Source organism: Coenobita brevimanus, chromosome 96 (genome assembly GCF_032717465.1).
Source record: "Coenobita brevimanus isolate Jiangsu-jjx chromosome 96, ASM3271746v2, whole genome shotgun sequence".
In the NCBI taxonomy this organism is placed as follows: domain Eukaryota; kingdom Metazoa; phylum Arthropoda; class Malacostraca; order Decapoda; family Coenobitidae; genus Coenobita; species Coenobita brevimanus.
Window position 1 is genome coordinate 2771932 of NC_137049.1, and position 25239 is coordinate 2797170.

Here is a 25239-nt window from a genome sequence, read left to right on the forward strand (position 1 = left end):
ATTTAGTTTACTCGGAGGTGGCTATGAAGGGTTAGGACGTTGCTATATTTTACTCCCACTTAATGCCAAATCTTTAAAAAAAAATATTCCTGGCAAAACAAGTACATGGTGTAGTAAAAAGGATGCCTTGTTTGGACTGAAATACTGGATATCAAAATCGGGTTAACCAGGCTTGGGGCTGACCACTTTTTTTTTTTCCCGTCCAAGTATGGCATAAGGTTCTTACAGACATCGTATTAAACTGTCATTAATATCAAAGGAAACCACTGGATGATTCTTGTCGGTAATCTTGTTTTCCTCTTCTTTTCACCCTGCTTTTTTTTCTTTTTTTCTACTTGCACTTTTTATACATACAATTTTCTTCCTGTACATCTGCCAGCTGTATTCTTGGTAATGTAATGCCTTTCTTAAGCGACATGCATTGATTATTTGTTACATTTCAGGTGTTCTGGAGGCTGTGGAGAGGGATGGCATCAATAACACTTGAAGGGATAGGAAGGTAAAACAGAATGTGGTGAACTACAGTAGCGTACCATAACAAAAGTGCAGTTAGGTGGTAGTTGCAGGACGTGAGGAATTTAAAAACAGTGGCTTTAAAAGAAAACATCACGTGAATTGTTGGAGTGTCTAATGGAAAGCAGTGAAGTGGTAGGGTGCATGAATGACAAGTGTGCGTGGGTTGATGGTGATGAGATTAAGTATGCTGATTGTGGCTGGGTATATTAATTGTGCTAAAGGCATGTGTGGGAAAATGATAGGTGTGAGCATGTGGGTGTGCTGATAGTGACTCTAGGTGTACTGATGTCTGTGGGCGTGTGTGGGACAATGGTAGGTGTGAAAGTGTGGGTGTGTTGATGTTAACTGTGGGTGTGTGTAGGCATGCGGCAAGTGTGTGCCTAAGTGGAGGGGGATATGGAAGATAACCTGGGCTGTGGGACTAAGTGCTGCTGTAGGAGGCAGGATGGAGTTGGTGGCGGGGCGTTATGGTGGGATAAGGAGTGGGCGAGCTGTGGTTGGCCTGGACGTGGTGAGTCACACACTACCACGAAACTACCGCGCCCCATGCTGCCCATCCACACCCCATGACGACGTGTGTTGCGAGCCAGGGTGCGCTGGCTGCCACCCTGACCTCTGCTCCGGGCACCCTGGTCTGCGTTGCACCGTTCCATACCCATACCCTGGCCAGACTTATACCTCCGGGAGATGGGGCGGCTGTGTGACATGTGACCTTGCCGGGCCACCACCCTGCTCCTGCCCTGATCCGAGCTGTGTGGGAACCACTGTGGCACCGCCACCCTGCACTTGCTCCTGCCCGCCCAATCCCCGCTCACATTCACCATGTCCACTGCCTGACCTCCACATGACCAGGGCAGCCTCAGACTGCATGGTTAGTACCCAACTACATGGTTAGTACCCATGCTCTGTTATAGACAATCCTTATTATTTACAAGCTGTGTGCCCTAAAATATCACAGCTTTTTCCATTCCCTATGTAATGCAGATTAAGGGAACTGGATAATTAGCTGCATAGGTAACAGTGGAACTTAAATGTGCCTCTTTTCTTAAAATAACTGTGGACTTCATATAAAAAAATGTAAAAAAAGTGACTTCAAACAAGGACATACTGTGCTGTCCAACCATCCATTTATCATCCAGTTCTATGCCATGTTTCAATTTAGCAAAGCTGGTCTTTGTCCTTAACTTGAATACAAAATTGACTGGGTTAACTTCTCAGCTCGATGACGTCAGCTGTATCTAATGAGGCATAGGTGAGACTTTTCTCTCTGTAGGGGTTAGATATATGTTTTGTTGATTCATTCTTTACAAGAGGTCTTTAGGTCTTACCAGTAATGATTAACTGTCTGGAGGTAGCAATAATATTATACAGGCTACAATACGTGATAGTATCAAAGGAAATATTCATTGAGCTAACAGGCTTGGAGGTTTATAATACTCACAGATATACACAACACTGGTATCATCAGTGCAGAATGTACCTATACTTCGATAGTTATGGCAATACTCGGCCATAACTATCGAAGAATGTGTCCATCATCTGTATTATCAGTTGTTTCTCTAATCTGGATACGATGCCACTCTTATGAACAGGTTGACCTCTCAAGTATGCTGACATAGTATGTTATTGAAGGACTGGTAATAATCTCCTTTGCCTACAGGTACTTTCACTATGATGACGTCTTTCTCATTTGAATAGTTACCGCCATATGATTATAATAGCATAAAGATAGAGCCCGATGTATGAAAATGTTAATGAATGTCATTGTTAGTTCCCCAGTCCAAGAAATCTCTTAGTTCAACAAAATCGCCAGGGCATACCGAGAATAAAATGAAAGAACCTGGGATAGTTTACTGGATTTTATTACATTTCACGTGTGTACTGAAGGTGTTTGTGTTGCTTCAGTTACCGAAGTCGGCGAGTGTGGAGGACGACCTAAGCACCTCACTGGGTCGCCCCCCAGGCCAACACACACACACCGTCACCCGTCGCCATCCCTCCGCCCACATCCACGGCTTCCCTCCCGCAGGATCCCGCCTAAGCAGGAGTTTGGAGGACTTACCCAAGGACATAAAAGAGCACATCCTCAAGTGCCAGTGCTCCTGCGACCATCTAGGCTACGGTAACTTCTCGGTCAGTGTCATTCCACTTAACATGTCTCAAGCCTTCACAACCAAACATCTCCAAAGCATCTTTAACACCCTCACTCCCAATAAATATTTTCCATTTTAATGAAGACGACAGTTGACGAGTTAGATCAATGACTATATTAAATTTTGCTTTTGAAAGGATTTACTAAATTAATGTAAAACGACTAATGCTCCAAACGTTTCTTCTAAGTTAAATATTTTGTCTGAAGTTTGCTAGAATAAAAAAGAAATACGTCACCGGACTGAAGGGGTTAAAGTGTGCCATTGCCTGCCCTATCCTTCTACCTGCCACACACATTTACGTGTTACTGATTCGGTGTTAATACCCACTGTCCAGGTTCAGTACAGTCACCAGTAAAAAATCCTGTCGCTTCCCCTGCTTCTCTCTCTCCGTGCACTTGGAAAATCAGAATCGTATAACTGCAGCAGTCTCCATTAATGACACTGATCCATAGCTGAATACAGTCATCAGTGTCGGTTGCTGCGGATATACTTGACTATTTGCAGTTCACAGAGAATCAGAAGAGGTGACAGGACTTTTGATACCGACTGTACATGCTAGGGTTGTCTCACTCAGGCAATCGCGGGATTGTTAATATTTGTCTATAGGTCTGGTATTAGGCCAGTGGGGTGTTTAACGGATTCAAATCAGACTGTTCTCTGCCCAGACTGGGATAGAACTTACGTCTTTTTAGACAGCACATCACTTCCCTAACCACTCCCCCCTCCCCCCTGTCCTAGGCCACCTCCCTGCACCACCTGGCAAGTCTAACCAGCGGGTGTTCCTCCATCAGCACCAACACCAACAGCCACGAAGACTCCTCTCACGAGTTTAATCACAAGCACAAAGGTGAGTCCATTCCCTGAAGCTCAGAAGTCCTTCTCCAGCACTACAGAAAGGTCACTACCGGACAGTACAAGGGGTGGGTATATACACAACAAAGGGTAGTCCGTTCCCCCAGGCCCAGGAGTCCTCCCCCGATACTACAGAATGGTAAGTCATCAAGAGCACAAGGGTTAGTTACGTGCATCACAAAGACCACCCCGTTCCCTAAGCCCCCGCAGCCCTTTCTCAATCTAGTACGAAGGTCATTCACACTCAGCACAAAGGTCGGTCCGTTCCCTGAGGCCCAGCATCCTTCCACAATACAGCACAAAGATGGGTCACAACACAACTGTAAATACGTGTACTGTTGGTTACACATATGTATATCTAACCACTTCAGACAGATGCCATTAATATCTTTTCATACCTTGGCCAAGATTATCGTTCACTTGTATCTTATTTTACGGTGTTCACTGGTGGAGGAAGATAACGCTACGGCTCTACATCCTTTCCATAAGACTTCTTCGTGACTGCCATCATGTTCTTGTGTAAATCTACTGTCACCACTCAGCATTCAAGATGAGGAGACGAAAATTTTCTGCCAAGTTAGAGTTTTAAAAAGTATACCTCCAGACGACTGTGTTACCCTTGGCGGTGCCTGTTTTTGTGGTGGGATTAGAAACAGACTTCATTAACTTTTTCACAGCCTGATTTTTTTTCCCCTGAAGTTGAATGAATTCGTTTATACCCTTTTTAGTTTAACCTGGTCCAGGGATGACTGCTCTGGCTCTACAGCATATTCATGGCTTTTTTTCATGACTAGCATCAAATTCTAGTGTTAATCTATTGTAACAGCTCATCATTACAGGTGGAGAGATGGCAATTTTAGGCCAAGTTAGAGTAAAAAGAGTATAGCGATAACAAGAATAAAATAGATGGTGTAGTCAAAATCAAAGGTCTTGTCTCTTGTCCTGCTTTTTCTCCATGAACTTAAACAAATATAAATCCATAGCTGGGGACACTGCTGACGATAATTTGTGGCCAAAAAATAGTTACGGTATATTCTTCTCACTGCTTTCACTTATTTTCGAAATCTACAGAGAGAAAAACTAGAGATGACTGGATTTTTGATGACGCCCGTACTTGAAAAGGGTTAAGATTGAAAAAATTTCTTGTTAACTCCTCCAGGTCAGAGACGCCCTTTAAACGTTCTGGTATTATAAGACAATTTTATTAAGCTATAGGGCTGCCTCTCGAAGTGATGGGGTTATGTAGTAGTAGTAGTTGCAACTACAGGTTCTTTTAATGTGAACCCCAATGGACTACAGGCTGAGGTTACCCTTTTTCTAAAGTCCACCATCCTCCTTTGGGGCATTGGGCGGGAAGTGATGGACATTGTAGGCTATGATTAGGCAGCAGAGCCACCGAGACATATCGGTGCCACCAGGTGAAGGCGTCCCTCCAGCACCATGAAGGGTTTATGAAAGCTATATACAGTAAATCCCAACAAGTTAAAAGAATTATTCCCTACAAGGAATATGATACAACTGTCTGAGGATAATTGCAATAAACCATAAAATACGAGACGGCCCTTATATAACGCTTCCCTTCCACTCCACTGGGTGATTTTTCGTGTGTTGTGTGGACGGTCCAACCCGCGTTATTGATGTATATCTTGATTATTTATTCATTTCCTACCTTCACTGTCACACGCACGCACTCTGTGTTACATTTCCTCCCAAGAAAAACAAAACTGTCTTGTTGAATCAGGGTTAAATCATGAAACATGTCAGTGTAATGAGGGACTTGATTATTTTACTCCATTCAGTCTGATGACTTGTTTTTTTTTTCCCTTTCTACCGTTAGGCGAATTTAATAAAGTTAAGGTCTCTCGTATTGGTAGTTGTGGCCCCAGGTTCATATGAAATGTGAATCCAGTGGACTGCTGGCTTAAGTATCCCTTCTCCCGCAGGCCACCATCCTCCTTTCTGGGATAGGGAAGTAGCTGAGGAACGTTTCTCTAACCGGGCAATTGAGCTCCCAGTTACATCGGTGCCATCATGGGAAGGCATTCCTCTCACAATGATGGGGTCATTGAGGACCGTGGCTGCAGCACGGAAAGTCTCCCCTAGAGCTGAATCAAAACGTCTGGGGGTAGAAAGAGTAAATATATGCCACATATGCACTGGAGCCAGGAATAAAATAATCTCACTGTCAGACACGCCAGCACGCCACTTTAAATTCAGTCAGACTTTTCCCTGGGATTCAGAAATGCAGGAGTGATGTTTTCTTAATTCTCTTGAAAAAGTTTCTGCACTCGTTTCATTTCAAATAGGTCCAAAATTACCATCTCTTCATCTTGAATACTGAGCTGTAATAAGAGAACAACATGGGATATAATGTTATGGAAATGATGTAGTGTACTAGTATTTTTTTTTTTTTTCTGCCACTGAGAAACTATCCCTCCTTTTCATGCTTTTCCGTTGTGTGCTAATATTTCTGGGTAACGTATATAAATAATCCATGTGATATTTAGACACACAAACACAGAGAGAGAGAGAGAGAGAGAGAGAGAGAGAGAGAGAGAGAGAGAGAGAGAGAGACTCACTAAATCGTCATACTGTGTTCCGCAGGGTGTTGTTAATAGGGCATATTTATGGAGGAATAGCTTGGTTAAAATAATTACACCTTGACCTTCTTTTTTTACTCGTTCAGTCCTAGTTCGTACAATTATTATTCATTTTGCATTCATTAGCGCCAGACTCTTCATTTTCTTCGTTTTCTCCCCTGCTGTGTGTCTGATACAGCTTTCTCTCTCTCATTCCAGGTGGTTGGTTAGGTAAGCACGTGGAGTGACATGAAGTCCCTCACTGATTCCGGTAATGTATCACTCATTACCATTCCAAGGTCTGTTTAAGCTTCATCTTGGTTACGAGAAAAATCTCCATGAAGTCCATCTTACATTCTTCGTTCTTAGAAAAATCTCTGTGAAGTTTATCTAATAATCTTCATTGTTAGAAAAATCCCTGTGAACCAGAACAGAAGTGTGGAAGTTTGAGATGCGGCAATGAAAGATTTGTGTGTGTGAAGTATGGCACTGTTACACGCAACAGTTTGTATAGTGTGGCAGTATGATGTGTACCTGTGTGAAGTGTCACGATCTGAGGTGCGGCAGCGTGTGTGTGTGTGTGTGTGTGTGTGACAGTTTGAGATGTGCATGTGTGGCTGTGGGACGCATTGAGGATTCACTGTGAGTTGTGACTGTCTTCTACAGAATGTGACGCGCACTGCAGATTCATATTTTTTCTTTCATCTGATATTATGAAACGATAAGAGAACATTTACAGTGCAGTGTCATGGATTTGCCCAGTCCAAGTGCGGTCCATCCCTCGAGCGAGTACCGTACATGTTAGGTCACTGAGGGTGAAATCTGCAGGCAGACCGAATAAAACCTATGTGATGACAGAAACACACACACACACACACACACAGAAGACAGGGCGTGTGTGCTGGGCAATCCCCAGGCCCTGTCTTCCCTCTTACTATTTTTAAGTCAGCCCACACCCCACTGACCGGGCTAATGTATGGCTCGGCCTGCACTATAGGTGCAGGTAATCTTGAAACGAACGAACGAGACTTAGAAAGTTTTGCTTTGGATTCTCATTTCCTAGAACACTACGCTGTCTTGGTGGTGTTTCTGGCATACCATCTAATTAATGTTCTCTAATTTTGGCTTATTTTTTCTTCTGAACAATCGGTCTTGCCAGAGGGAGTCTTTGTCTTTTCTTACTGGTTTTATGACTGAGTACAAAGAACGCACGTATGTTGTAATATTCAGATACAGCTGTTACAATGGGGTGCTTTGAAAGCTAGTGTTCCGCTAGATGGCACCACGATTTGGACAAACACATCCCCGCGATGTTTAAAAAACATATATTTTTCTTTGTTAAATATCTATACTGTTGTGTGAAACTGCGAATCACACTAATGTCATTTACCGTAATACAAATAATACAAATAGAACACGTATATATAACGCAGCGAGAATTGTTTATATTTATCATAAACGAAAATTAAAATATCATTGATGGTATGTGATGGCAACCTGCCATTTCAGTGGTCCTATATTATTTAATTTCTGCTACATTTACTGCAAGTTAGGTTCTTAATACGTAGTTTATTGAGACTGTACATTACACCTAGTGGGTATCTTGACTCATTCAGTCTCTATGTGGGCAGAAATTTGATGTTGAGGAAATACTGGGACTCAACATGTTGCTCATTCCCTTCACGCATGCGCACCACAAGACAGCCTCGTGTTTGAGTTTTTACACGATATTTGTTTTCAAAACAAACGCGCGAGGACTAATGCTTAAAATAATACAATTTTGACTACTTGTGGTCTGGTTAGGTTAGCTGAAGGTACTGTAATTGCTTTGGAGGGTGTGAGGGGCAACACGGGACTCTTGTGGTGTGCAGGCGTGAAGGGAGTGATCAAAATGTTGAGTCCCAGTATTTACTCAGTATTAAATTTCCTCCCAAAGAGACTGAACGAGTCAAGATACGCACTAGGCGTACTGTAAAGTCTGAACAAACTATGTTAAGAACCTAACTTGCACTAAATGTAGTAGAAATTGAATAATATAGGACCACTGAAATGGCGGGTTGCCATCACATACCAATAATGATATTTTAATTTCCGTTTATGATATATATAAACAGTTCACGCTACGTTATATATATGTGTTCTGTTTGTATTATTTATATTACGGTATATGACATCACTATGATTCACAGTTTCGCAAAACAGTGTAGATATTTAACAATGAAAAATATGCTTTTTAAACAGCGTGGGGAAAGTGCTTGTCCAAATCGTGGTGCCATGTACCGGAATACTGGGCTTTTCAGAAGCACCCCATTGATACTACAGTCGAAAATTTATGAACCTTGTTGAGGTGAATGAGAGGCTTCTGAGCAACCCTAAACTGGTAATGGACCGGCCTGATGCTGAGAGTTATCTTGCTGTGGTGCTGCCACCTCTACGTACCATAGACAATGCCACTGCTAGACTGCTTAATCATGAAGAATACCAAGCCTTACAGTAGCCACAGTGGGATGGGGGAGGATAGTGAATCCCGGAATAAACAAGAGAGTTTATCAGTCACCTTTGGTTCTGCATTCACTGACATACCTGAAGCTTTCTGTGTACCGTCATTAAAAATATTGGTAACCATAGGTACAAAGGCATCAAGTCTGAATTATTATTCTTTCTGTACATTGGAGTCACTGTAATTTCAGGATGGTCCCATATTTTATTCATATGAATGTCATTTGTAACCTCTTCTGTGATTATTGAAATATATCAGTGTGTAGCGTTGGGTCTGGTTAGTACTTGGATGGGTGACCGCCTGGGAACACCAGATGCTGTTGGCATCCCAACGTGTCAAATGGGGTTGGTGGAGGATTAGTGCCCCTCCCTGTAAAACAATTAACTCTAAGCCATTGGCCACCCCGTCTGGGATACATGGCGTCTGGCAATGAATGAATGAAAAAATACAGTCAGGGACAAAAGATCACATATCGTTCCACTGCATTTGTTTCACACTCGGCATATCCGTCAATTGTCGCACTGAGATCATTACGGTAAATTTAGGAGAATCATCTTCAGAAACAGATACAGAAACCTTTCTCAGCCTACAAATAACTGCCAGCAAAGGGGGACATGGTGGCTCAGTGGTAGAGCGCCTGACTCGAGATCCAAGAGTCGTGAGTTCGCGCCGCGTTCGAGTAAGCTGCCCTGCCTGGAGGGGTAGCGCTCTCCTATCATCTAGCTGGTTGTAGCAGCCGTGGCTCAGTGGGTTAGAGCGCTCTGACTGAAGTGTCAGAGGTTCGAGTCCACCCAAGGGTCATTGGTGGGCATCCGGTCATAAAGTACTACACTCTCCAAGATCGAAGTCCAGGGGCAACGCCTTAGCCGTTATCGTAAAAAAAGGGTGACACGGCGGGAAAAAAAAAAAACACACACACAAAAGAAAAGAAAGAAGGAAAAAAAGGAAAACAGAAATGGTGGAGTGTTAGGTAAAGGCCAACACTATCCATGTCTTCCCCAGGTGTGGATATACCGGCGCAGGTGTGGGGAGGAATGTGTCTGGTGTTGGTGCTGGCGGGTGTGGCAGGTGTGGGGGTGTCCGTGCCACTTGCCTTTACAGTGGACCCCAAGGCCGCCCTCCAGCAACGTCTCGCCACCGCCAGGACCATCCTCAGGGCAACCCCACTCCTCGATGGGTGAGTACGAACAACTCGGCCATTATCAACTGTACTAGCTTATGCCCTCCTTACCTAGACATGGCTTAGAGTTTCATCTTTTTGCAGCTTATGTCATGTAGCTGACAGAAAAAGACGATGCTAAGACTACCTGTTTTCCCTAGCATTTCTTTGTGACTAACACGAATTTTATTCTGTGTTTTACAACTCAGCATTCAAGATGGAGAAATGACAGTTTTAGGCTAAGTTAGAGTAAAAACAGTATTATGCAGCTGTGTGTGTATGTACGTATGTATGTATCAAGCTTCCGAACCCTAGCGAATGTTTTTCAACTTTTCACGGGCCACCACTTGGGACGGACAGTCGAGCTTTCGAATTTGTTTCATACTAATGTCATCTGACGGGATGTTTTGGCTACACTTGTGCTCCTATGACCGTTTTGTTAGTGTGAAACATGGGTACACACACACACACACACACACACACACACACACACACCGCTCGCTGGTGCAGTGGTAACGTTCTCGCTTGCCAACTGGTGGACGGGAGTTCGCGCCTCGCTCAGGTTGCGAAAAGTTTCACTGACGAAGTGAGTGGTTACTGTTCCCCTGAGCAAGGGGACGGGTGTGTGCGTGTGTGAAGGTCACAGCCTTGCCCTTAGATCGGAGACTATGAGCTCTCTGTTTCCTTCCGGGAGGGTAAAAGCTGACGATCACGACCATCTAGTGATCCTGACCGACCCGGTGAATTACACAATCGGGTCGGTGTGGGTGTGCATGTGTGTATGTGAGACAGATATGAGTGAACTTCTCTGATTTTTTTTTTTTTTTTTTTTTTTTTTGCCACGGCCTGTGACAGCGAAGTTGATGCGCATGTGGTAGGGCAAGTGCTTAAGTACTATATATAGTGCTTTCACCTCAGTCTGGCCCAGATTATCGTCTTTTTGTAGCTTACTTCACACAATTCGGTGGTAGAATAGATAATGGCACTTCTTTACATAATTTCCAGCGCACTTCTTGACTAGATCATATTCCAGCGTTGATTCAGTTACAACTGCGCTCAAGGTGGAGAGATGGAAATTTATGCTGATAGAGCAAATGCTCTTTAGTGGTTCCTGTGCAGTGTCCTTGCAATATGTTAATTTTCATTTTTTTTTTTTTTTAATTCCTCAGTAAATTTCACCCTTGTTTTTCTGACACTCCTTGAATCGCATTTCCTATTTCCCCAGATTTCAGCACCATACATGTAGAAAAATTTATACCGGTGTATGACATTTTAGAACACATTCGTGACACAATAAGGACCAACTTTATCACATCAGGGACACTCCATTGCTTACCTCATGAACAGGGGAAGAACTGTGCCATCGTGGTTCCTAAATAATCCCTGCCAGAGCATCTTCAACTCATAGTCTGAGTCATATCTTTTTATCTATCTACAGTCAGACGCCTTAACTTAAACCTATATAAGGGGTGGCCACAAACAAATCGCCTTCATGTTGCTCTATCCTCTACAGTTTGGTTGCCCTCCTTCCAACTCACACACTCCCTCTCTCCTATATTTACTATATTTATCCATTCCATCCTTCCATCTCATCCTTGGTTTCCCCATTCCCATATCACAAACATTAATACAGTCATGGCTCATACGACCAGAGAACGAAGTGTGGGTCGTCACTCGAGAGAAAGGGGGCTTCTGTGTGGTTATTTTTATGTAAGAGGAAGTGCCTCATTGACCACATTATGTTGCTCAAATTTAAAGCTTGTCCATGCTATTGTTTAGAATATCCGGATTGTGGTAGGTGAGGGCGCTCACCATCCACTCACTCGATGTAGAGTTGTACTCGGGTGTCTTCCCTTTCTTCTCCTCCATCCTTCTTTCCTTCCATCCTCTTCCGTCTTTCCTTCATTCTTTCCTCGTCCTTCTGCCCACGGGTAACTTTAGACTCCCTCTTCTGTCTTTCTTTCCTTTATTCTTTCCTCTTCCTACTGCCTGTGGGTGACTCTACACTAAGTGACAAGCCTAATGGTTTCCTGTACATCAGGAAACCATTTATTACGCTGAGTGGTAACCATATAACGAAATATTGGTGCCTGGTAGTTTAGTGAGTAATTACAGCCCTCCAATCGGATTGAGCCGTGAAGGTTTATTTCCAGGGGGTGGTTGAGGTTTATTGCTCACGTAATGCTATACAGAGATGAGTGAGACTGGTCACTCGTCTTAAATGTCAGGACCAACTTGCCTAGCCCCGGGCTCCTACGTTCCTCATGGGGCAACGTAAGATTGGATGATGAATGGATGGACGGAACTCTGTTCTATGCATTTTCATCATTCAGGTTCCTGTGGGGGAAAAAAAAAAAAAATCACCATTCAGGCTATCGTATGTAATTTTTTCCTTCACCATTTAGTATAAAATCTGGCTGTTACCTTAATCTTTGACCACTATCTGTATTCTTAGCATATCTGTAGAACATCTGGTTTTAGTAATATCTCGTCAGCCACGCTTACAGGTTCAACTGGTAAGCCTGTTAGTTTAAACTCATTATTTACCAATACAGGTTGGGATGTTCAAAACATCGTTGCTAGACGACGCTATGATCATCGTAACGCGCTCGTGAGCTACGACAACCGCTAAGGTGTATCTTCTAACGCTCGCGACAATCCTCGTAGCTCACGATGATGCGATCGTAAAACCCGTTCCGTTCCGTTCCTATTGTTCATAATGCAACCCAGCTGATTGTCGCTGGGCCAATGAGAAGAGAGATTTCATAAACCTTGAAAGATTGTGAGCCAATCATAATGCACTTTCAAAATGTATACAAATACACTCCCCCAAGCACGCCATTACATCACTCAAGCAACTACGGTATTCATCCCAAGACATCTGAGATATGGCAAGTGATGAGCCCCCCACCAAACGAATTCGTTGAGCAAATTTTACAGATGAGATGATGGCGCTAATACAGGGTTGGCTCGACAGACGGACAGTGCTGAGGGAAAGGTTTAGCGTCAAAGTGAACTGCTGACAAGACAAGCGGGATGGGACGAGATATTAACGAAACATATTGATAAATTTGAAAATATCGAGATGCAAACTAAGACCCTTTTACTTGAATAACCAATATATCATTGGATTCAGACTGTACTATTACGACTCCCACAAAGCTAAACCATGTTTTAATGAACAGTGCATCGGTCTGCATTTTTATAGGTGTAAGCAGTAGAAACGAAAAATTCCCCTTCTTTGCTTACCTCTTGGCATCTTAACTTCCCTAAGATATATTCTGTACAACACGTGTCACTCTGTTAATTATTCTGCTCACACATCCCTGTGTTAAGCCGAATGTGTCTGCCAACACACTCTGAAATGAGCCACTTGCATAAAATCTGAATGTCATTAACACCTGCAAATGACATGGCACAGCACGGGATCTTCTTGTCGCTGGTCCAACTAGTGGTTCAACTCTTGCACACCAATGAAGGAATTCTTGTCTGGGAAACCTATAGTATCTCAACAAATGTTCGTCATTGTAAGCAACTGGAGCCAATCTGTAGTTCCTTTCACATGTCATCGCTCTCCGTACTGCCAGTTCTACCTGTAAAACCACTTGTAACTCCATCTTCGTTCACAGAAAAGGGTAAATAAACAAACTCAGCATCACTTGAGAGAGTTTGATTATTTGAGAAACATCCACTGTGCGACCCTACGATCAGTTTAAGGGTGCTTGTCAGAAATCATAGCGCTATGAGCAAATATGGCGGATGGAGCATCGTAAAATTTGTTTGAACATACACCTTAGCGGTTTACGAGCGCGCAATGATTGTCGTACCCGTTACGATGATCTTAGCAGCCGTTACGAGCTTTCGAACATCCCACCCCAGGTTCACATAGCATCCCACCTCTCACACGCCTGACACCTTTCCACAACAGCTTACAACATCTACATCAGTTCTCCTACACCAGTTATCCCCCAACACCAGTTATCCTCCTGCACCAGTTATTCTCCTACACCAGTTATCCCTCTTCCACCAGTTACCTTACTATACCAGTTATCCTCCTACACCAGTTACCCACCTACACCATTTTCCCTCCAGTTACTCTTTTAGAGCAGTCACCCACCGGCCACTCTCTGACACCAATTACCCTTCAGTCTTCCTGTTACATCAGTCACCCTCCAGTTACCTTCTGTACACCGGTCACCTTTTAATTCAGTCAACTTCTTGCACCAGTTACCCTCATTACGCCAGTCACCCTCTTACACCAATCACCCTTCAGTCACTCTCTTGTACCAGTCACCTTCCAGTCACCGTCTATACACCCGTCGAATTCTTACACCAGCCACCCTCCTACACCAGCCAGCCTCCTACATCAGCCACCGTCTTACACCAGTACCTGCTCTATAGAAAGAAGCGGCTTTATTGTCCAGAATATTGATGTGGGAGAGCGTAGGCTACACTGAAAGGGGTGGGAGGTGGGGGTGGCTAAGACCCTACACGCACTCGTCTAGTTTGCACTTTTTCTTAGCTTCTTGAGGACGATGGGGTCTTTCTTTTTGTGCTCTAGAAACCACCGAAAATATGAGTATAAAATTTCCCCTTATATAGGAGCCTTATTGTTCTGCTGCAAGCATAAATGACAATGATAGTACCCAAATTGTTGAGAGACTTGCCAGTAAGTCTGTAATAAGAAAGACAGAAGGATTAGGGACAAGGAGTACAAAGGCAAGCAAATAACCACAGACTTGAGGCCGCTTAGTACACAGACCATAACTGTAATCTACTTCTATGATAAGAAGATAAAGACAGCAAAGACAGAAGGACAAAAGTAATTAAAGAGTAAGAACAAGTGTCGGAAATGAACACATGCTAAGATAATATTCTGTTTGTAAGGGACAACCATAAAAATAAGCGTAACCTATAAACCACAAAAAACATTCCCCCAGAATACGGCAAGCAAAGATCGCTTTACAAATTAAGGTTCCTATTTTCAGTTGTACAGTAGATGAGATCAGAGTGTTGGAAAAAGACTCTTCCCAAAGATCTTGTCTGGACACACGTCGGCAGGGGCGCTGCCAGAATATTCTTACTGGGGGGAAGGGAGACTCAATAAGCTGCTTTATCTCAAGAATAATCTTGAGATAAAGCCGCTTGGAGTGTGTTATAATATTATCTAAAAAATATATTAAGTATTAGAAAGTAAAGGATGCATCCCATGAAAAAAACAGTCATTGATACCTAAATGGATAAATATGAATACAAATATATGACTAAATGATTATTTTCCCGTTCACCTTTCTGTTAGAGAGAGGGGGACCTGGGCCCCTTCCTCGCCTCCCCCTTCCTTTTAGCTCCGTCCACGTAGACCTATAATATATATATATATATATATATATATATATATATATATATATATATATATATATATATATTCCGGTATATATACAAATAATATGTATTATTTATATATATGCCGGTATGTATGTATGTATATACAGTATATGAGGCGTCCAGGGGCAGACGGGCGACTTAACGGAAAGTGACCTTTGAGATATTTTGACCTTGAAGTTAATGCGTCTGTACCACCCTGTAGCCTATGTATACGAAATTGATGCATATTTGGTATCATTAGCTTTGTATGCTCAAATGATATCCTAAATAAAAATAATTCTTAAATAAATAATTTCCTTAAAAAATAGTATATATATATATATATATATATATATATATATATATATATATATATATATATATATATATATATATATATATATTTTAATAGTTCGTTGCCTTGCGACCCCCCAAATTTTCAGTGTGCAAAAAATATTACAGTATCGCTATGTTATTGGATGCAAATGATTCTATTGCACTGAACATACTGATGCAAAAAAAATGTCATATGCCACTTCCATGAATTTTGGCAAATTTATAAATTTATGGAAAAAATCGAACAAAAGTACGCTACATGGCACTCATTTTTTTTTTTTTTTTCAAAGTTAATAAATACAATGAACATTCAAAACAATGAACATATTGATACCAAAATCATGGAAGTGAATTGTATTTCCGATTTTTGGCAAATATATACCGGTACAGTATATACACACACACACACACACACACACACACACACACACACACACACACACACACACACACACAAATCCAAACTTAAGTATCTACCCAAAATCACTGTAGCGTCATCAAAACTCTGCTTTATCACCAGAAACACTACACTTTAGGCCATTACACATTTACCGTACAATAATAATGAATAATTGGATAATCTTTTCACTGACACGTACAGTACGTACACTAATGCAGAGTTGGGAGCCAGGGGAAGCGTTAAGTGGTTCAATTCATGTGAACGCTTCACTTGACCCTCGTGCACACGGCCCACTATGTATGCAGTCTGAGCATAAAAGTCCTTTAATGCCCAGAACTGATAAAAAATGTCATTAATGTTCTTCACACCAACACGAGTAAAGCACTTATCCAGGCATGTGCAGGGGGAGCCCTACTCGTCGCCCCTGTATGTTCCTTTTTGTCGGCCTGTTCACTTAAGCCTCACTAGTCTCTTTGACGGTTAGCAGCCACTTGTTTCCACTCAGAACGGTGCTGTTGTCGTTTTCTTGTGACCTTCCGACATTCACCCTCACTTTCAGTATCACTAGACGACATAACTGTGGGTTAATCCAGGTAAAAGTAGTAGAGGAGGTTTAAAGTGCCTTCTTTTCCCTCACCTGTGCACGCGGGTCGCGGGCTGACTGCCCATCGCTCGTTCTTCGGGCCTCAGGATTGTCAGAGTCAGCTCCTGTAATCACAGGAAGATAAATGCCGCCACGCTATTGGCTCATCAACTCGATATTCTGCCACAGCGCAGTTTTTGCTGTCAAAAACACCTGACCTTGAGCTTTGATGTATAGGGGAAGAAGGGCCGATTTCGCTTGGCTTTTCACACCACGTAAAGAGGATGGTCCTGTACAGGATGACCTAAGATCAATCTCATTTTTGGTTCTTTGGCGAAGCGCCTCATATATACTCGTGTGTGGGTATCTATATATATATATATATATATATATATATATATATATATATATATATATATATATATATATATGTATTTAAAATCAGTCTCTTTTTGCATCCCTTACAGGCACAATGACCTACCGTGGAACATCAGGAAGTTTATGCACAACAAACTGCACAGTTTTAACTTCACGGCCGACCTTAAGAATGTTCGGCCTTGGTCCAGATCATTATGGTCCCACACCGATCTGCCGCGCCTCAGGGAGGGCATGGTGGGGGCCCAGGTGGGTGTGGATGTGGGGCATGGTGGGGGCCCAGGTGGGTGTGGATGTGGGGCATGGTGGGGGCCCAGGTGGGTGTGGATGTGGGGCATGGTGGGGGCACAGGTGGGTGTGGATGTGGGGCATGGTGCGGGCACAGGTGGGTGTGGATGTGGGGGATGTTTGGGGGCACAGGTGTGTGTGGATGTGGGGCACGGTGGGGGCCTAGGTGGGTGTGGATGTGGGGCATGTTGGGGGCACAGGTGGATGTGGATGTGGGGCATGTTGGGGGCCCAGGTGGGTGTGGATGTGGGGCACGGTGGGGGCCCAGGTGGGTGTGGATGTGGGGCATGTTGGGGGCACAGGTGGATGTGCATGTGGGGCGTGGTGGGGGTCCAGGTGTGTGTGGATGTGGATGTGAAGCATGGCTGGTGTGGGTGTGGGGGCATGCGGGGTGTTGGTATGAACCTTGGCTGTTGTGGGTGTGGAGCATGCAGGGTGTGGCTGTGTGAATATGGTGGGTGTGAATGTAAGTGCATGGTAGGTATGGAAGATGTGGGTGTGGAGGCATGGTGAGTGTGGATGTGGGAGCATTTTGGGTGTGGGTGTGGGGGTATTGAGGATGTGGGTGTGGTTGTGGGGATATGGAGGCTATAGGTGTGGGTGTCGTTGTGGGGATATGGACGTTATAGGTGTGGGTGTGAAGGCATGGTGGATGTGGTGTGGAGTTATGTGTGGGTGTGGGTGTAAGTATAGGTGTGTGGAATATCTTCTTAAGTGTGCGTATTGGTATTATGAGAAAGCATCGTCTCACATGAAGTGATCCAGCTTTAAGTTAGTCATTGAAAAAGGAAGAAGAAGAAGAAACAAGAAGATGGAGAAATTCCCGCCGACATTATTGTCTTTTTAAGCATGGTCCATCCATACTTGGTTTGTATGAATTTTATGGCTCTTTAACTGTCACAATATATTTTTCTGTTTGCCATGTAATTATATTTAGCCACTGAACCAATCTAAGCAGCCAAAGTGTCAGCTAAGCTATTCTAACTCTACAAGAAATTTTGTTCGAAGTGTCTGATAAAATACTGAGCTTGCTTTGTTAAGCTGCTTAACGCAATATAACCTGACCTGCTTTAATGTCTGAAAATTATAAATACGTTAACTTAAACTAATCTAACTTTTCCTAACCAAACTGTACCTAATATAATGTACCCTAACTAAACGTAACCTAATTTTATCTAACTAGACCTATCCTGTCCTCTTATCCTCATTTATTTGTGAGCAGTGTATGGTGCGTGTTCCTGAACCTAACTCTAACCCAACCTAATCTAACTTAACAGCCTTACTTCACCTAACTTAACCACATATATATTTACCTAATCAGCCTCTAATATCGATAATTCTGGTAGAGCTGCTTACCATATGAGTTCTTCAGTAGCTAATCTAGGCTCTCCTATCTTACCGTAATGTACCCTAATCTAACCTAACCTAATTAATCTAACCTAACTTTATCCTGCCTGGTGGCTGCAGTTTTGGGTGAGCTACGTGCCGTGTGAGTCGCAGGGCCTGAATGCGGTGCAGCTGACCTTAGAGCAGATTGACCTTATCAAGCGACTCATCGACCAGTACCCTGACCACCTCAGGCTCGCCACCTCCGCTGACGGTAAGTACTGACCTCACCTGCCGCAGGCTGACCGACCCTGGGGGATATTACCAAGAGTCTTGGGTTACTTGACAGAACTGGATTTTGTTGAAAAATGCAGCAACGAAGACACAAAACATTAACTCTAATACTGAACTGGATTCGACCAAGCGGAAGATATTGCATTTCACATTATCTAAGAGAGTCCTGTACTGTTACCTGGAAATATAGTGAGGGCAGTGACTGACCGTAAGTACTGTTGCAATATGAAGATCAACTCTCGTACTGGTCAGACCTTGGAAAAAGGTTTTCTCCCTTGTCCCGGTTCAGACAGCAATCCAGGGATTGGGGAATTGGATGGGTCGTATGGGTCGTGCTGTGGGAAAAGATTGTGGCCCACCAAAAACTGAATGTCTGGCTTGGTGACCTTCCTGTAGTCAATAGGTATTACTCTAAGCTTTCATCTCTGTTAGAACAACTCTAATCACCATATGTACAAATAACAAATGATCAGTATTGTAATACGTTTAACCAGCACATGTAATTGTTCTAAAATTTTATGAATTTATAAACGACTGAGAGGGAGACCACGAATAGGATGGATGGACAGTGTGAAGAGAGCGCTGGATGCGAGAGGGATGTCTGTTGAGCAAGGAAGAGTGGCTGTGCATGACAGAAATAAATGGAGAGAAACTGTGAATGAATAAGTGATGACGCAGCCCTGAGGGGATATTCTCCCGCATTTGGTCTGATCTGCTAGTCAGGTCAGGTGCGGGTAAGGGGATGGGTCTGTTATGATGTGGTAGGGGTAAACCAGTTCTGCTGTCGGGCCCTGCTGCGGATGTCACTGATTGCATTGCGCAGTTGACCCTTGTGCAGTGTGGTGCTGTGAGGATCTGTCCCTTCTCCCCTTTGGGGCTAAGATGCGAATGAACGTGTTTGAATGGATGAGTAAATGGGGAGTGTATCGTCCTGTCTCGCCTACCTCCCTTTCCTTGAGGGAAGCAGCCTAGGTTTATAGATAGATAGAGATAAACGACTGTTAATGTCACCTATCAAATCAACCAGCCACAGTCACCTTTTTTCCCACCATCATACGCAGCGCGGTCAGGAACCAGAAACAGGAAAAGGCTAACTCAGAGTAGGAAAAACTGTTATCAGAGTGCCCACTACACTCAAGTCATGCACCAATTCACTCGCTATCCAAGCCTTCGCAATTCTAATTAAATTTCTGTTCTTTTTAGAACAGTACCCGGAAGCTCATTAAATCTTCAGTGGTGTACCTCACTGGTCTCACAGAGTAAACGGAATTTCCAAAGACCGCTGGACTCCTAAAATCATGCACTGTTGAAACCAAAGCTTCTCAGATTAAAAGTCTGTCAGCTTCAGGTCGACCACTTTCCAGAGACATTTAGGACTAGAGAGGTTAAATATGGGATTAATTAATCTCTTACTTGGTCTCTCTAAAGTGTTTTAAAATATTCTGGAGGTTGCAGTAATAGAATAAAATTATATGCCATCGGGCTGGCAGAATTAAAGCAAGATTTGAACTAATGGATAAAGAACCCTGACGCTTTTGGGAGACTATAAATGAGATGTGAAAATATTGCAGCAGATACCGATATTCATCAATGCCGGAAAGGAGGTTGCTTCCCAATGCGTGTGTGTGTGTGTGTGTGTGTGTGTGTGTGTGTGTGTGTGTGTGTGTGTGTGTGTGTGTGTGTGTGTGTGTGTGTGTGTGTGTGTGTGTGTGTGTGTGTTTGTATGTTTGAGTTGGTATGCTTGCGTGTGTCTATGTGCTTGTTTGTGTTTGTTATAATATGCCCGTAACTCACAGGATAAGAAGGCGCAATGTGCGAGTACTAGGTGTATGACAAATGATAACTGGTGTACCCACTGTCATTAATAAAGACCGGATCGCATCGTACTGTGCGGGGATGGTTCAGTCTTCTTGTATGAGGCGTGCAGATAGCCGTGCAACTTTATGACATTAGTAATTAAGCATACAATCACTAACTGTCTAAAGAAAGCACTATAAAGCATGAAAAGGGTTATCTGAAGTACGAAAGGTAACAAGGTAGGCATTGGTAACGCTGACCCAACCGTCCCAGCAACATACACGAGTTTTCCAACTGAGAGACAGTAGAGATGCACTAACGGTCCACCAGGTTTATAGTCTGTGGTCCTCCCAGAAGGGGAAGAAAAAGAAGGATCATTAAGGCCAACAGTCTTTTCTTTATCTTCCCCGAGAATATGACCCACAACAGTTGACATTACATTCGAGTTGCCAGTTGTTATACTTGATAAATAGGGACTAGTGGGAAACAGACTTTGTTAAAGAGACTGACTGGCCAAAGAAAGGAATTGGTATTCCTCCAGATGAAAACTAGATTTGCTAACTAGAGCACCACCGGTCACCCCACAGAGGTGGAGTCAGCCTTCAAGCAGGGCCTCATTGCCAGTCTGATCGGTGTAGAGGGCGGCCATGCCATCCAGAACTCCCTAGGCGTCCTGCGGGCACTGCCAGACCTGGGTGTACGATACCTCACCCTCACTCACACCTGCAGCACGCCATGGTGAGTACCCGCACCTGCAGCATGAGTCCTCACACCTGTAGCATGAGTCCCCACACTTGTAGCATGCGTCCCAACACCTGCAGCATGCCTCCCCACACATGCAGCATGAGTCTCCATACCTGCAGCATGTGTTCCTTCACCTGTGGACTGGGTCTTCAAACCAACGTGAATCCCCACATCTGCACCATTTGTGGACTTACACGAAGATAATTATCATCATCATTGTTCTCTCTCTCTCTCTCTCTCTCTCTCTCTCTCTCTCTCTCTCTCTCTTACTTTCTTTCTGTGGGCCGTATAATTAACTGAGAGCGCGAAAGTGGAAGTAGATCACTTCTCTTTGACGGTCATCTTTGGAACACCTGAGACATGTAATTAGCCTGGATTCCGTATTAGATGGTTTTGTTAACAAGTATACAGGAAGGCCATACGTGTTCTGTCATCATAATATGCATCACAAATTATGGCCATGAACTGGGAACTGGTGAACATCCTCGTGCTCTTAGTTTTGATTACACGGCCCCCTCCCCTCACTCATCGGGTTTCATTCCCTCTCCTTTCTCGCCCTGTCTTGCAGTATTAAAAGCCAAACAATTATATTCATCTTAAAAGAGATCCCTAGTATTGTAAGAAGTGAATGCTTATGTATAACTTCTCCGTTTTGAAAAGTCTAGCATTATTCAAAGTTTTATGTAATCGTCAAGTAATAGCAAGACTAAAACGTAAACGATGTCTTCAGCCTGGTGGAGTTATTTTAGGTTTCTCAACATATTCCTTAATTCTTTTCTTCTTCTTCTTTTATTTGGTTCCTATTTAATCACTCGCTGTTTTTCATTTAGTGTCCAGCTCGTCGTTGCACAGGGCTGTGTGCGTTATGTTCTTTTTCCTCCCTCAGGACTACATACTTAAATCTTAGATCGTTCCACTAGCCCCTCATTTTTGACAGTCATTCATAGAAAGCATGATAGAATTATGTATGGTAAACCTGCCAATAACGATATAAGATGGCCAGACACATTCCATTTACGTCATTTACTTCAGAAATTATGGTACAAATTTGTGAGCTTGCATTTCAAATTGCCATATAAGGTGTTAGCATAAAACCACAGTCTCACAGTTACTACTACACAAGGTGGATTTCTGGTCTCCAAATGTCTCAGTTTGTCACTTATCCTTCTCGTCTGTCTCCAGGGCTGAAAGCGCAAGAGCTCAAGAGTCAGACATGGAGGACCCTAATTCTCCCCGAGGCCTCACTCACTTCGGCAAGGTGGGTGTCCGTCTTAGCTTACCAGCGTGGGCCTGCCGAATGTATACTGTAAACTCTGTCAACCTTAAGTTTCCCATAAAACTCTTTGCATAAACATTTTCTGTCGCAAATGCAGCTACCGGTGCTGGAGAGGGACGCCTTCATGTGGTGACACTGATATAACTGGCCTGTGAAGCTGCCCGCTGATACAAACGTCGCTCGGCGTCCTCCCTCTCCCCCAGCAGGAAGACTGTGGACTGCAGGAGGAGGACAGTTTAAGCTTGTAGTCCACTGGGGTTACATTTCAGAAGAACCTACATCAACTACAACAACAACAACAATTATTACTACTTCTACTACTACTACTACTACTACAACTTCCTGACATTTCTCAATCATATCAGAGTGAATATTAAGGCAAAATACGAAAAAAAAAAAAAAAAAATCTGTGAAAACAATCAATCTGTTGAATGCCTTGATACCCCAGTGCATTTGATAAGAAGAGAAAAAAATCCTTCTTCGGTATTGTCATACGGTTTATTTTATTTTATTTTTTTCAGTCACTTGGAAACTGCTATCTTTACCCTCTGTCAGTACTTTCAACTACTCTGTTAACTTCATCATTATCTTGAAATAGTCAGGCATTATCATCATTATCATTACTAGTGTGATCATTAACATCATCGTCATCAGCAGCAGCATCCCTGTCATCACTATCATTGTCATAATCATCACCAATGTCCTTATCATGACTATCATTATCTTAATCAACGTCATTACAACAACCACCACCATCATCACCAAAATAACCCTTATCACTATTACCATCATCATCATCATCATCATCATCATCACCGCCACCACCACCACCACCACCACCACCACCACCACCACCAACACCACCACCACCACCACCACCACCACCACCAACACCACCACAACCACAACCACAACCACAACCACAGCCACCATCTCTACCCCAGACAGTAGTGCGTGAGATGAACCGACTGGGACTATTAGTGGACCTGTCCCATGTGTCCCAGGCCACCATGAGAGCAGCCCTAAAGGTGTCCCGGGCCCCTGTCATCTTCAGCCACTCATCCGTCTACACCATTTGTAAGAATCCTAGAAATGTGCCCGACGATATTCTCAAGAAGGTGGTAAGTAGAGAAGATGTGGCACTGAATAATTGTTCACTCACAATCAGACGGGAGTTTTTAGTTCTGCATCATGTCATGTAGATATTATACACAGGCTAATTCAGTTACAGGAGGACGAGAATCTATAGTTATATATCACCCAGTAATTTGCCATTACAACTTTGTACGTCCAACAACCATTCACAGTAGTTCCAGAATATGTGCAACAGGAAAGTGTTACCGTAATGGGAAATAGAACTGGGATTACGACGATGTTCATTTCGTGGGTCGAGTTGCCTAGAAAGCTTCGTAACACCCTTTCTCCGTAATAAATATTAACCTCTTTACATTCTTTTTCATGTCGCATATATAGTTTCAATACTGACATACTTTGCATCAGTAATATACAAGAGGTTATTAAATGTAAAAATAGCAATGTAAGAGATGCTATGAAATCTCCAAAGTCACTCAAGGTATCAGAGAAATTACCTGTGTAAAAATACAGGTTCTCTCTCCACTCAAAGTATGTGTATAAGGGGTACTGTGGTACCGGAAAATGCTGCTGTACCGTTACTCTTATTGTTATGATCCCTCCCCCTTAGGCTATCAACGGCGGTGTTGTGATGGTCAGCTTCTATAACCACTTCCTCACCTGCAGCGGCACTGCCACCATCACAGATGTTGTGGGTAAGTTAGGCAGGTCAGAACAATAGGAGAGGAAAGGAGAGGAGTAGAAATGGCAGGTGGAGGAAGGTAGTGTAGTGCAGGGCAGTGTAGAGCAGGGCACAGCATGGTAAACAAATATCTGTGAAGCTATATAATCCGTAGGGACACACCATATAATACTAATTAACCAGCAAAAATAATCTACAATTCCAGTGGCTCAAAAAAGAAATGAGATTGTCATTGTGGAAGGAAATGTCCTCCCCATCAAAAAAATAAAAATAAAAGGCAGAATACTCAGCCTGAAAATAATAACCACTGGGATAATTAAGCACGTAAATGACAAAATAAATAAGTATATGCACTTGATAGTTCTCTGCCGCTTCAGGAACTTGTCCACGAAATTAAAAACCAACTTGATACAAGCGTATTTGCTTCCAGTCCTGTAATACTCTTCAGTCCCTCTTCACACATTGTGTCCAGCACAAATGCTCTTGCCCTAGAAAGGGTAGACGTGGTGAGCGCAGTTAATTCATCACGAAGCATTTCTCAAAACAGGCCCTCACCTAGCCTGATGGCCTAGCGAGTAATTTCGCAAGTGAAACAACTTGCGGTCATTTGATGGATCAACGCCTAGGCCGCTGGACCTAGAACTGGAGCCAATCGTGAGCCAGAAACAATGTGCTACGCCTGCAGGAGTAATCATAGTAATGCACTGAAAACATGCTCGTGACTCTGAGGCTCACGAATCACCCCACCCCACCCGCAACACCACCACCACCACCACCACCAAAAAAAAAAAAAAAAAAAAAAAATCTCACCCTTGAGAGGTGGGCTGCAAACTTTGGGGAGGAGAGGAGGAGGGCAGCAGACTATCGTTGTTCTACTTTGCAGCCAGAGGCCAGTGTGAACCCAGTTTCTCTCCCACTCATAC

At 43.3% G+C, this 25239-nt stretch overlaps 1 protein-coding gene across 1 annotated transcript in view; it reads left to right on the plus strand.

Moving 5' to 3' along the window:
* The first annotated feature begins 961 nt into the window (after window positions 1–961).
* LOC145413531 (dipeptidase 1-like) overlaps window positions 962–25239 on the plus strand; it is a 34440-nt gene continuing 10162 nt past the window's right edge. Inside the window, exons 1-11 of the mRNA XM_080283225.1 lie at window positions 962–1387; window positions 2422–2649; window positions 3408–3516; window positions 9324–9326; window positions 9603–9777; window positions 16910–17066; window positions 18573–18705; window positions 21110–21260; window positions 22449–22524; window positions 23487–23663; window positions 24245–24329. Of these exons, the coding sequence (XP_080139351.1) occupies window positions 962–1387; window positions 2422–2649; window positions 3408–3516; window positions 9324–9326; window positions 9603–9777; window positions 16910–17066; window positions 18573–18705; window positions 21110–21260; window positions 22449–22524; window positions 23487–23663; window positions 24245–24329 (1720 nt within the window). The remainder of the gene's footprint in view (window positions 1388–2421; window positions 2650–3407; window positions 3517–9323; window positions 9327–9602; window positions 9778–16909; window positions 17067–18572; window positions 18706–21109; window positions 21261–22448; window positions 22525–23486; window positions 23664–24244; window positions 24330–25239) is intronic.